This window comes from Pelodiscus sinensis, chromosome 30 (assembly GCF_052426305.1).
Source record: "Pelodiscus sinensis isolate ZL-2025 chromosome 30, ASM5242630v1, whole genome shotgun sequence".
Lineage (NCBI taxonomy): Eukaryota > Metazoa > Chordata > Testudines > Trionychidae > Pelodiscus > Pelodiscus sinensis.
In genome coordinates, this window is record NC_143081.1 from 9,333,758 (window position 1) to 9,347,527 (window position 13,770).

General features: G+C 54.4%; 1 protein-coding gene and 1 non-coding gene across 2 annotated transcripts; both read right to left on the reverse strand.

The window, feature by feature from the left end:
• Positions 1-237: 237 nt before the first annotated feature.
• LOC142821395 (U1 spliceosomal RNA) lies at positions 238-401 on the reverse strand. Its single transcript, XR_012898169.2, has one exon. It is a non-coding gene; the product is annotated as a U1 spliceosomal RNA (small nuclear RNA).
• Positions 402-9,036: 8,635 nt separating this feature from the next.
• Positions 9,037-9,978, reverse strand: LOC102460642 (olfactory receptor 10A7-like). The gene has a single exon (XM_006112953.5). It carries the CDS (start codon positions 9,976-9,978, stop codon positions 9,037-9,039), a length of 942 nt encoding a protein of 313 aa, XP_006113015.5.
• Between the last annotated feature and the right edge of the window lie 3,792 nt (positions 9,979-13,770).

Sequence of the window (13,770 nt, forward strand, 5' to 3'; positions counted from 1 at the left end):
ACTGGTGACACTTAACAAGAATGGTAAACTGAACCTCGAGTGCAAGTTTCAAAGCGGAGGGAGCAGAACCCCCAGCATCAAACACTGCCCCGCTTTACACATTCTGACAGGGTTTGCCTTTAGAGAAAATCTATTTCACAGTATTCAGCTGTATACATGCAAGATAGATAAGAATCGTTGTTCTCGGTTTAGTCCTGTATTTTGAGAACAAGATTATCTTTCTTTCAACAGCAAAATCAGGGGAAAGCGCGCACGCAGTCCCCCACTACCACAAATTGTGCAGTCGAGTTTGCTCTACTTGAGAAAATCGCAGGGGTCAGCGCACCCGAAGTGCAACAGATAGGACTTACCCTGGGAAACCCACCTTCCTGAGCGTGGTATTTCCCCTGCCAGGTAAGTATAAACTCTTGTCTCAGAGCCCCCGCCAAGCCTCAAGCGACCCGAACTCTCACATCACGGTGGCTCCCACTTCCACCTCCAAACAACCCCGCCGGCACCGCTTCCCGCTGCTGCCAGCTGCCCCGCCCCTGTCCCCAGACCCCACCCAGAGCCCCGCTTGCAAATTAGGGCCCCGCTCGTCAGCCCGCTCCCACTCCCATAGTGCTCCGCTCGCACACACATCTGCATATGTTCACACGGGGCTCCGCCCCTCCGGATGGGCCACGCCCCTGACTGCCCTTGGTCCACACTCTCCAGTCCAGCCAGACCCGGTTCTTCAGCTGCTCAGCACCCGATAGACAGAGCCCAGGACCCTCTCTCAAGTGCTCCCCCAGGGGTGGTGGGTTAAGGGAAAGTAGCAGGGCGGGGAACAAAGGGGCACAGCAGGAGAGGGTGCACCTGGCCACATGCCCCGGCGCTCACTGTCAGCGGCGGGGAAGCCACGTGGACACGGGCTTCCCACCGGTGTGGTCCTCTCCCCCTCCCGGGTACGAACCAGCAGGGGAGCAGATGGAGCCGTGTTGCTCTGCTGCTCCCGCCGCGGCCAGTGAGTGGTGGCGGGAGGTGCTGCGGGTGCCAGGCCCATCCTGCAATTACCGGGCCGCTCAGGGATTCGGGGCCGGCCGGCTGCTGTCGGGTCCCTTGCTGCCCGGTGCTCAGGTACTCGGGCCCTGCCCCCTTGCCCATCCTGCCAGGGTACGGGGGCCCTGTGCCCCTTGTGGCCCCCACACTCCATCCACATTCCCGTCTCTCTAAACCCCGCATTTCTGGCCTTCCCCGCAGAGCCTAGGAGCTCCCGGGAACTCGCATCGCCCCGGGCCCCAGAAGAGTTTTTCCTGCTGTGACGGCACGTTGGGGGTTCCCCGTCTCCTGCACCCCGAAATGACACAGACTGCACCAGCCAGTGGAATAGAGGAAGTTTATTGCCTCTCCAGGATACAGCACAGCACAGATGTAGTCTGGCCACAGAGCTGGGCTAGGATGCCTCAGGCCCCCTTGAGATGGGGGAGACTGGGCCCCTAAACTCCAGCCCCTTCTCCTAGGCTCTCCTCCATGCTCTCCCACAGTAACTAACTAAATTCCCTTGCAGCTCTGCCCCCCCCCCCCCCCCCCAGTCAGGGCAGCATTCCACCTTCCTTTGTTCCTCTCCATGGGGGGTGTCTGGCCACTGGTTCAACAAGTTTGGCATTACCTCTGCCTAGCGAGGTTTTCCCTGCTGGGTCTTGCTCCAGACAGCAAGGGTCACCACAGCCCAGCCATTACCCCCACTACGTCACACCTGCTCTGCCTGCGCCTGTCACATTCTCACCGCCAGTCCGTGTATCACGTGGTGCGAGTGGGTAACTGGCCCGACCAATCAGCGAGCGAGATCATCCGGGCAGGTTACCCGGGTTGGCAAATAATCCGCTCGCCCCGCGTTCTAACAGCACGTGCTGCAGAGGGCGCCGGGAGACACGTTTTGGCGCCACCTGCCGGGCCAGCCCCGCAGTCTGAGCGACGCTGGTTTTAGCCGGGCTCTGTGGGAGACCGGGCCAGGCCCGATGCGCAGGGCGGAGCGTCTCAGTCAGACCCTCCGTGCGGGGCCCTGCTCCGAGACAGGGGATTGGGCTCCGCGGAGCTTGACTCGCCTCCTTTCCCTTCCCCTCCTCACCCCCTCGGCCAGTGTCTCCCCGCTTCTGATGCAGACTGAGTGTGACCGGGCCCCAGTGACCCCAGACAACGCGCCTCCCCTTTCGCAGCAGCCCCGCTGCGCTCTGTGTCACTGTCTGGCGCAGTAACGGGGCGGTGTCTGCAGCTGCAGGGAGACCTGGTTCTTGGCGATCTCTGCAGAGACGCTGGTCCGGCTTTGGAGAGACGCGGCAAACCACTTGCTCCAGTCATCCGAGCTACCCGCTCCAGCCCTGTCCGGGGGGCTGCCGGACCCAGTTCCATGCGGAGCTGTTGCTAGTGATAGAGACCCGGTCACAGCGCAGGTCAGGCTCAGGGTCTCTCCGGGCGTCACTGCGCCTGGCCTGATTCAACCAACTGCACCTGCGAGCGGACACGTGGGGACAGGGAAACAAGACCATGGAAGAAATGAGCCAGCCCACGAATCTCTGGCCCTGACCCCAGTTCTCTTGCACCCGAACACACACTCACAGCCGGGGGCCGAGAACGGGGAAAGGAAAAGCCACAGAAATTTCATTCTCGCTTTCGTGCACTGAGGGAAACTCCCCAGCGGCCTGTCCCGGCAGGTTTGTTTTTGTTCACTCCCTCTGGGGCACCTCGAACTGGCCACTGTGGGCAGACAGGACACTGGGCTAGAGGGACCTTTGGCCTGACCCAGTCTGGTCCTTGTCGTGTTCTCAAAAGAGAGAATCTTGTCGCAGCGCGTATCACGGTGGGTCCCAGCGGGGGCAGTGATACGTGGCGGTGTCCCCAGCGCTCAGCGAGCGGAGCTGCAGGTAAAACTCGTTCTTGGCGTCATCCTTGGAGATGGTCGCTCGGGATTTCAGGGCCGACGCGTAGTTTGTGCCCCCGGAGAAATGGACGCGCCCGACCCATTGCAGTCCGTGGCCGGGCAGCTCCCGCACCCAGTTCCACCAGGCTTGGGTGGAGATGGAGTCCCCGGATACCGCACAAGTCACTATCAGGTCCCCGCCAGGGGCCACCAGTGCCGGGGCGGACGGGACCAGCTGGATCCCGGAAAGGACACCTTGGAGAGGGGAGAGACACCGAGAAGTGAGGCCTCAGGGAGAATCCAGATCATAAGCAACAAACAGAAAGAAGGTGGAATCTCTCTCTCTCTCTCTCCTCTCTCACACACACACACACACACACACACAGACTCACAAGGCCACAGCAGGGGGAGGACAAGGGCAGTGACCGGAGCTTTCCTCATTATTCCAGACGCGGATGGAGAGAAACCTCTGGGGGTTTCTGTATAAACAAGACCCCAGGTGGCTGATTTGCATGAAGCGTCCGTGCTTCAGTGGCGGGTACAAAAACAGGCCAGCGGCTCCTTTGTGGCCACACCCTCCCCCCCCCCCCCCTCTGTGTTTTAGGGGACGCATCTGTGCAGCTCGGGCCGGGCCATTCCTAGGGAGCCAGAACCGGCGGTGACTGGAGAAGGGGGCGGGGTCTCCTCTTTTCTCCCTGTGGAACCGGTCTGGTGGCTCAGAGCCGGGGGCCGGGAGTCAGAATCCAGGTTTCTTCTCCCGGTTCTGGGTGGGGCTGGGGTCTGGCATGTGAGCGCAGGGGCAGGCGGGAGCCCGGACTCCTGGGTTCTCCCCCAGCTCCGGAGGAACGTGGGATCCAACGGGTTAGAAAAGGGGGCGGGGGTGGAGATTAGGATCAGGAGCGCACAGAGCAGGGGGCCATGCGTGTGGGAGTCCTGGCCCCTGTCCCAGATCTGGGAAGGGAATCGGCCCCGCTGGCTCCTGGCAGACGGTCTTTGGGAACCAGGAGCCCGTGGCCCTGTCCCCGGTTTGGGAGCAGATGAGGGTTTATGGGGTAAAGCAGAACGGGCTGGAAGATCTGGCTCCTGAGTTGTTACCAGCTCTCAGAGGGCAGCGGGCGGGAGCGAATGGTTAGAACAGCACAAGGGACTTGATGGGGCTTCTCTTCTGAGTGAGGCACCGACTGTATCTGTGACCCGGGCAAGGTCCCTTAAAGGAAGATTTTTCAAAGGAACTGAACATTCCTATTAAGTTAGGCTGGAGTCTTACAGAAACCTGGCGCCTAACTCCCTAAGGTCCCTGGGAAATTCTAGCTCTGATTTCAGAACACCCCCTCCAGCACCCTCAACCCCCTGCCTTGGAGGATCTGAGCAATGCTGGGTAAATCTTGTAGTATTTAATTACACCCAATTTTCTTTTCTTTTCTCCTATTGCACTTAGCAGCACACTCTGCAGAGCCTAGGTTTGAAGGAGGAATCGAGACCACTGAAAGCAATGGATTTTGAAGGCAATAGATAATTTATTCCGTGAAAACCCCTTAGGCCATTGCCCAAATATACACAAATCTAAAGTAAAAATCTCAAAAGCACCTCATAAATTACAAGCCTAAGTCCCATTTTCAAAAGTGACCTTTCATTTTGGAAGCCCTCAGTGACCCAAGAAACTTTGCCCCATTTTTCAAGAGTGATTTTAAGGATTTAGGGCTTTAAATCCCGTTGACTTTACAAGATTTAGGGAAACCTTCTTCCGAGCTCCCCTGTGACTCAGTGCTCAGTTTGGAGGGCATGAAAATCTGGGGAAAATGGCCTATGGGGCCCAAGTTTGAGGCAGGGGTGGCTGGGCAAATACCAGCGTCGAGGCCGGATCTGGTCCTACAGGGCTAACCACTGCTGTATTTACCTGCGCCGCTGCAGGTCTGGGGGAATCCGAGCTCCTATTGGCCACAATCGGTCCTTCTCAGCCAATGAGAGCAGCGATCGCTCGTAGCGCAGCAGCAGCGGCCCACCAGGGGCTAACTCTGCTGAACCGCTGGTTTTCTTGGTCCACTCTTTTCCTGAGGCCTGTTTTTGTGCTAACGCGCATCACTGGGGTTTATTCTGCCGGTAGGTGCTCCTAGCGCAGTAGTAGGTTCCTGTGTCTTGTGGAGTCAGATTCTCCACTCGCAGGGAGAACTCGTTCTTGGAAGGGTTCACAGTGATGGTGGCTCTTTTGTGAATGTCAGGGAGGTAGCGGGTGTTCCCATACCTGTCTATCAATGCCAGCCACTCCAGCCCTTTCCCTGGGGGCTGCCTGAGCCAATGCCACCAGTCTGAGCCAGTGGAGAGGGCAGAATCCGAGACAGCGCAGGTCAGACTGAGGGACCCTGAGACCGTCACCTCTCCTGACCCGGACTGGGTCATCTTAAAACCCAAGATGAGGGCTGTCAAGAGAGGGGAAAAGCGTCAATGGAAGAGGTAATAAACCAGAAATGAAGGGTGGTTTTGTCTAAGAGACTCCCAAGGTCCCACTGAGATTGACTGGGAACCGGGCACCTAACTCCTCGACACCCAGCCCAAGTAGAGTTCTCCCCACAGTCAGCCCCCAGATACTCACAGGCCTGGAGGGCTGAGATGAAAACGCAGAACAAGGGCAGGTTCATGGTGTTTCTTCACTGGAAAAAAAAAAACACTTCGGCGCAGCGAGTAAGCAGCTCAGTTCCCTAGAACTGACTCGGGTCTTGCCGTTCTGGAGTTTCTCTTTAAAGAGGGACCCGAGGGAATCGGTTTACCTGCATGTTTCACAGAGTGTCACACCCCGGATGGGGTGGGGCTGAGCAAGAGAAATCGGTCGGTAAATTCCTCCAGAATCTCAGTTCCTTGTTGGTGCATCTGTCCAGGGGGTGAAACTGACTCCCGTGTTGTGTGCAGAGGGACAGCAACATGCTGGGAAAGGGGGGAGGGGTAACGCACTGACCCGAAATCCCACATCCCCACTGTTTCCTATCGAGATGGGGCCAGGTCCCACGTGGGTTTGCTCTAGTGACCGCAGAGCCACTGACGAAACAAACTTGCTGGGGCCCTGCTCCCGCCAGCTGCTCCGAGAGAACAGCGACCCCTGCAGGGTGACTGGGGGTGTCACTGCGCGCGGAATGTGACGCAACCAGGGAATCCGAACCCTCAAGACCTGAGCATCTGGGCTCTAGTGCGGAAGCCCAAGGGGGTGGCCCGCTCCGCCCCTTGCCGATGTAGACAGAGGGCCCCTTTCTGAGTGTTTGATCTGGAGAAATGCCCCGGCCAGGAAATGGCTCAGATGCTGTGGAGCTGGGGACGGAATTCCCACCCCTAGCACGAGAGCGGGACCTGGGCTCTCCAGTCGGCATCGGATTTGCAGCCTCCGGCTCGGTCTTGCCAGCGCGAAGAGGAAGGCACCGGCCAGTGAGCCCGGCTGCAGTAGCCAGAGCTCGGACTGACCCTCCCTGCGGCCTTTCCCCGCTCGGAGGAGAGAGGCCCGGACTCGCAGCCCCAGGGGTTCTGGGGCTCGGTGTCAATGGGGGGAGATGGGGTTTGTCCCACAAGTGCAGCGCCTGGCCGGGGGATGGGGATGAAGCCACCAGGCAGGGAGACCGCTGGGCGGGCAGTGGCTGCCCCCTGCCGCTCGCTCGCTGAGCCTGGTTCTGCGCACGGCTGGTTTTAGCGCTGGCTCCGGGATGTTTCCCCTCACTCTGTGTGTCTGGCTCAGCGATACTTCGCGGTGTCTTCGGGCTGCAGGCCGCTCAGCCGCAGGGACACTTGACTTCTGCTGTGCCTACACTGGCTTGCACAAGAGCAAGTCCTAGGGACCGACCGCAAAGCCTTATAGACACCGGCTGTTCCAGCTGGGCTAGGGATCGGTTTCTTTCTTTCTTTCCTTCTTCTCTCCTCCAAATCCCCCCCAAGCCATTCACGGAGAACTGGATTTTATTGACTAATATCATGGCAAGATCCTCGGAAGTCCGATACATTTAATTCCCAGGAGTGCTCTCCGCGGGTGACCCGGTGCGTGTCACTGAATTTCGGAACTTCTGTTTCTGCAGCATCTTGCTCAGAAAAGCAATCACGAAACTGCCTATCTGCGATTCCTCCTCTTCCCGTTTTTTCCCCATTGACTGGGAGGTTGGTTCGGGAAATCTCTTTGCTCTGAGCCTGTCTGCGCTGTTCGGAATCCGCTTCCCCTTTTTGTGCGAGTCCCTGCTGGACTCTGTCAGGAGTCGCAGGGTCAGTTCCCAAATCACCGTCCCCCCCCCCCCCCACACACACACTCTTTTTCTCTTTGCCGGGGCTCTGTGTGCGCAGGCTGAGGGCAAAGGCTAAGCCAGGAACCCGGGGCTGGCAGCCTTGGCAGGCGGGGAAAGCTGGGCATGGAGCAGAACCAGGCCGGCTACTGGAGCAATCAGCGAAGGAGCCAGACACGGGAGAAAACAGCCCTTTATGCGGGGTCTTTTCAAATAGTCTGGCGGGCGGGGGGGGGGGGGGATGCGATCTCTGGGCTCCTCTGGCAAATGAGTCTCTCTCCCGGTCACTCTTTCCTGCTCAGGTCAACAGGACCTGAGCCCTGCGAGGCAGGTGGGTGCGGCAGTGACAGCAGAGTCCCTGACAAGGGCCAGGGTCAGTCTCCGAGAGTTTCGTGTATTTGCCACGTGAAGTCTCCTCGTTGAGGTTTCGCTGGGAGGGCCGAGAGAGGATTTAGGGCCACAAAGGTGAGCACAAGGAGCAGAGTTTTTGCATTTTGCTTCCTTCGGGAGGCCTCGGTTTGAAGGAATTTGTGTGGAAGCAGCGTTGGGTTCTGGCTCGGCTGCTGGCTCGGCTTGTTCTCTGGCTCCCAATTGGTGCCAGGGCGGGGACACAGAGAAGGGATTTATCCCCCTTCTCACAGGTACAAACTGCCCTTCTGACCCCAAAGGGGCAGCACGTGACCAGGCTGGGCTCTCCCGCCCACTGCTGCCCCCACCCAGCCCTGCGGCGTGTGAACCTGAAGGTTTATTACCAAGGGGGGAAAGACCATGGCGCGTCACGTGCCTCCAAAGACTCCAACATCCATCGGATTCCAGGCCGGGCACCAGGCCTGTGCTGTTCTCGTGCAGCTGGCCGGGTGCTGCTGCTACTGACCCGCAGCCCGGTGTCTTGGGCTGCTCACGGCACCTGCTGGGTTGGCTCTCGGCGCAAAGCCGGCCCAAGGCACCGAGCACGCGACTGACCCCTGCACCTGTCTCTGACCTTAGTCTCCCCAGCTCTTTTCATTTAGAGTAGCCACCAGTTCATGCCCCCTGCAGCCCGTTGATACGTCCCTGGGGGCATCGGCCATTGGCCATAAATATAATGGAGCAAGGGTTTGGAAAAGGTCCCTGCAGCCCCGTTGCTCCCAGGGCTGTGACTCTGCAAGCGCAGGGCAAGAAACTCCCAGAGGCGAGTGGAAATAAAACCTTCTATTTGGTCGGCTCTGGTTCTGGCCCTACGCCCACCCATGCTGCAGCTATTCCATTTCACCTAAGCAACTCAATGGGCCTGTATCTTGGAACCCTTAATGGAATACTGTGCACAGCTGTGGTTGCCTCATCTCAGAAAAGATCTATTGGCATTAGAACAAGTAAAGAAAATAGCAACAGAAATGATGAGGGGTTTGGAATGGGTCCCATATGAGGAGAGATTTTAAAAACTTGGATTTTTCATCTTAGAGAAGAGGAGACTAAGGAGAGATATGCTAGACGTCTATAAAATCATGACTGGTGTGGGAAAAGAGACTAAGGAAAAGTTATTTATTTATTTCCAAAATATGAGAACTAGAGGTCAACAAATGAAATTAATTGTCAGCAGGATTAAAACAAAGAAAAGTAAGTTTTTCTTTATTCAGCACAGAGTCAATCTCTGGAACTCCTTGCAAGAGGATGTGGTGAAGGCTAGGACTTCAACAGGGTTCAAGAAAGAGCTAGATATATTCATGGAGGTTAGGTCCATGGATGGCCATTTGCCAGAATGGGTAGAAATGGTGTCCCTAGTCTCTGTTTGTCTGGAAATGGGTGAGAGGAGAAGGATCAGTGAAAATTACCTCATATGTACCCTCCCTCTGGGGCATCTGGTATTGACCACGGTTGGCAGACAGGATACTGGGCTAGATGGACATTCGGTCTGACCCAGTGTGGGTGTTCTTATGTTCTTAACTCCCTGCAAGCTTTGCACAGGGCCTCCTGGACCTCCCTGTTTCTCAGAGTATAGATGAGTGGATTTACCAGAGGTGTCAGAGGAGTGTAGGAGACCGACAGAACTTTCCTGAAGTTGCTCAGGAGGTCGGTGGTCGGGAACATGTAGGCAATCAGGAGAGCTCCACAGTAAATGCTCACCACGATGAGGTGGGAAGAGCAGGTGGAAAAGGCCTTTTGCCTACCAGTGGTGGAGCGAATGTTGAGGATGGTGCTGAGGATGCAGATGTAAGACGTCAAGGTGAGCAGGAAGGGGACCAGTAAGAAAATCAAGCTGACTGCGATTGCCAATAAGTCCATCACCATAGGGTCATTGCAGGAGAGTTTTACAAGGGGAATAAAGTCACAAAAGAAATGGTCGATACCGTTGGGGCCACAGAAGGTTAACTGGGACATTGGCGCTGTGGTTATACTACAGCCAAGCAAGCCACCTATCCACGATCCTCCGGCAAGCTGGAGGCAAGATCTGCTACGCATCCGGGCTGCGTAGTGCAGCGGGCTGCATATGGCTAGATACCGGTCGTAGGACATCACTGTTAGGAGGAGGCATTCTGAGCCTGCCAGAGCACCAAAGAAGTAATATTGGGTGAGACACCCTGTGAAGGAAATTGTCCAGTCCCCAGTCAGGAGCCAGGCTAGCAGCTGGGGCAGGAGGGTGGAGCTGTAGCAGATCTCCAAGCAGGACAAGTTGCCCAGGAAGAAGTACATGGGGGTGTGGAGGTGTCGATCAGCCACAACCAACACCACAACAAGGATGTTCCCGGCCATGGTCACCAGGTAGATCACGAGGAAGAGCAGGAAGAGAGGAACCTGCAGGCCAGGAAGATCCCCAAATCCCAGGAGGATGAATTCTGTGACAGATGTTTGGTTTCCTTGTTCCTGGCTTGCCATGGGGTGTGTCTGAGGAACAGAAAGAGGGTCACTGTGAGCAATAACTAACATTCATTGCAAACATGGCAGCCTTGTCTTCATTGCCTCCTTCTACTGGTCCTCCACAGCAGCATAGTAGGGAATGGAGGCTGGGGAAGGGAATTACCATCTCTTGGCCTCAGGGACAGGTTCGATATCTGAGCAGAGCGCAGGTGAAAAATCCAGTGTTTCTGCACCCTGGGGAGGGTCTTGAGAGATGGCACTGGACATTCAAACCCTAGGGTGCTGGGTTGAGACAGGGGGTACAGACACCCTGACAGATGTGACACGTTGGTCCAGACAGTCACTCCCGTCACTGCCTGCTGGCTAAGAGCCAAACAAGGGAGGTGCCGTTCCACTGGGGAGCTGGGCCAGGAGGGAATATTTGACATGGAGCTCTAGCAGAGAAGCCAACCAAGCAAACAGGCCTGGGACTTGTAAGGGCCGGGTGAGGAGCTTCCCTTTGGCCGGGCCCTGGTTCTCCTCCTTTAGATGGAAAGCAGCAGGGCACATGTAGGGGAGCCCTTCCTTGAGCAGAGCAACAACGTCTCCAGTGCCAGGCCTCATCCGGTCCTTGGATCTCTCACAAAGCAAAGCCGAGGTCTGACTCAGCTCTGGTGCATGCAAATAAGGTCAAAAAGTGGCAGGGGTGGGGAGATGTAGCCAGACAGGAACCCCCCTGTAACATCCATTGTTGTTTGCCTGAAGCATGCAGGGCACACAGAGCAGTAAGAGCCTTGAACAGAAGGCCCAGGCTACTGTGACCGTGAATGGCTGTAAACAGAGATATGACAATTGCTGACCAAGAGGCTGCCAAGGAGTGCCCTTGACTTAACCCATATTGATACGAACACACAGCCGTCCGCGGGGGGAGGAATCTCTCGCCCAGTAAAAAAATGCCCAGAACTTACAATTTAGTTATCTCTCTTGCAAGTGTAAATTAACTTGAAACTTGCTTGTAAGAACTGGCGCCACAAAACGGACCAGTATAATTTGGCATCTTAGATAAGAAAGAGGATACGGGCCCCCAGGGGTATAAAGATGGGTCCAGCAGCACATTTACTCTGAGGCTATGTCTACACTGGCACCTTCTTCCGGAAATGCTTAAAACGGAACAGTTTTCTATTATAAGTATTTCCGGAAAAAGCACGTCTACATTAGCAGGATGCTTTTCCGGAAAAGCCCTTTTTCCGGAAAAGCATCCGTGGCCAATGTAGACGTGCTTTTCCGGAAAAAAGCCCTGATCGTCATTTTCGCGATCGGGGCTTTTTTGCGGAAAACACTACTGTGCTGTCTACACCGGCCCTTTTCCAGAACAGTTTTTCCGGAAAAGGACTTTTGCCCGAAATGGAGCAGCATAGTTTTTCCGGAAAAACACTGACAATTTTACAGTAGATCGTCATTGCTTTTCCGGAAAAGTAAGCGGCCAGTGTAGACAGCTGGCAAGTTATTCCGGAAAAGCGGCTGCTTTTCCGGAATAAGTGGCCCAGTGTAGACACAGCCTGAGTGTCAATCTACCATCTAGCTGCTGGTCGGGTTAGGTGTTTGACCGCCCGAGGTTCCACGGGGACGCCCACCTCGTATTCGTCTTTCCTACGAATTGAGGGACCGGCCCTAGCTTGACCCACTGGAGTCGAGAGGCACAGAAAGGGGTAAAAATTGTACCTGGATGTGGTCCTTTGTCATAAGTGTACACATAGACTTCGAGCTCTTTAAAGATTAATCTGTCACTTGGTACCATTATTTCTATTTTCTATCTTTATTTTCTTTGTAACCATTTTTAAGATCTGTATTTGCTAACAGTTAAGAAAGAGAGCAATAGCCATTGTAAGCATATGCTTTTTATAAGTTATTTTTAATAAGCCTGTAACTGTTTAAGTTTTAACCTGACTCCTTCAGTTGCTGTAACAGAACCAAGCACAATTTAAAAGAACTTCAGCCGGTCATAAGGGACAGGTATAGGGAGAGCTTGGGCGTTTGGATCATGTCACTCCCAGGTGACAGAACCGTTGAGGTATCTCTCAGTCTTCCCTAGACTGCCCGCTGCGAAAGGATCCTGTTTCCTAGCAGCTAAAATCTGAGGTGTAATAAGCTCTTCCTATAAACAGGGGCGCCTGTCAGCCTGTTGGCTGCCCTCTGCGATGGGACCCCGGTCCTAGCAGTAAAGTCACAGACGTTAAACCTTTTCTCAGCACACACACACACACACTGCTCTGACCATCGGCTGACAGGAGAGCGTCAGGACGGCGAGACCAGGGCAATTAACAACCTGGTTCTAGTACATACAATTTTTTATAAGAAAAATTCCAGAGCCAGCCGAAAAACTATTCATTGAGCACTTTTGCAATAGTTTGGCACAGGAGAATGTTTCCTAAATATTGGCATAATAGGTATCGTACACGATATGCAGTTGATGGGTAGATATTACTAGAACCACCAAGTCTCGCTTTGCTATAAATTGGGCTTAGTAAGAAGAATCAATGGGAGGAAATAAGCAGGATGGACCCACAGGTCTTGCTTTGGATGTAACTAGAAATAATGGACCCCCTCACCATGCCTGCTGTTCAAAGGGACCACGACCTCCTGCCTGGTTCTGTAGGTGGTATATGGATGAAGTGTAAGCGAACTAGGCTTAATTATTGTATTATAATAATCTTCTATTACTTACTTTTTATCGCTTTGGGCTGTATTGTTTTAGAATTTAGAGTACTGAAGGTTTAAAGTGCACAGTCATTGGTTTTAAGGCTGTAAAACTTAAACAACTGCATTAATTGCTTAGAGCTTGCAATAAATAAGAAAGTGCTTAAATCTTCCTGGGCTGCTGTGCTGGTTTCTCTTGGATCTAAAATAAATGGAACCACAGGACAAAAGGATCATTAACAAGGCCGTGAATACCATGATGCCACAGTATAAATCCATGGTACAGCTCCACCTTGAATATTGCAAGCAGATGTGGTTGTCCTGTCCCAAAAAATCTCTATTAAGTATGGAAAAGGTCCCGAGCGGGTACTAAAACATGAGGGGCTAGGAAAGAGTTTCAAATGCGGGGAGAAGAAAAACATCAGAATTGTGCAATTATGGATGATCAGTGAAATCATAATCATGTACTGCAGGGGTGGGCAGTAAAACCGGACCGTTTCACCAGGGTTAGCCCCTGCTGGGCTGCTGCCACCATATTTACCTGCACCTCCCCTGGTCCTGGTGATCGCAGCTCGCAGTGGCCAATGGATGCAGTGTTCGCTGTACCTGAAGAAGTGCAGGTAGATGTGGTGACGGGGCCTGCCAAGGCTTAATCCTCTGAGATCGAACCCAGCCACAGGACAGTACTTGCCCACCTCTGCCCCAGAAAACCATCCACCTTTTATTTAAACCTGACCAGAGAAGGAGAATCCCCCACAAGACTGGGCGGGTTCTTCAGATGGCTCACTCCCCTCACTATCAAAACTGGGAACCTTTGATGCCGTCTCTCTTTTTCTTGCTTCCACTTCCAGCCATTTCAATACATGACATTTCTGTCTGCTGGACCCAGCTCTGTCTTCCCCAAGTAGATACCTACAGGCTGTGCTCAAGTTACCCAGCCAGCCTCTCTTTGCTAAGAAGAGCATACGGAAACTGTTACTGTAAGGAAACTTTCCAGAGCTTCAACTGTTCTCGTGGCTCGTTATGAATGTGCCTCTGTTTCTCAGTAGCTTCTTTCAGCTGGGTACTTCAAAATGGGACATGGGATTTCAGCATGTGGCAAATACAGGGGAGAAATGACACCTCTTCGCCTAG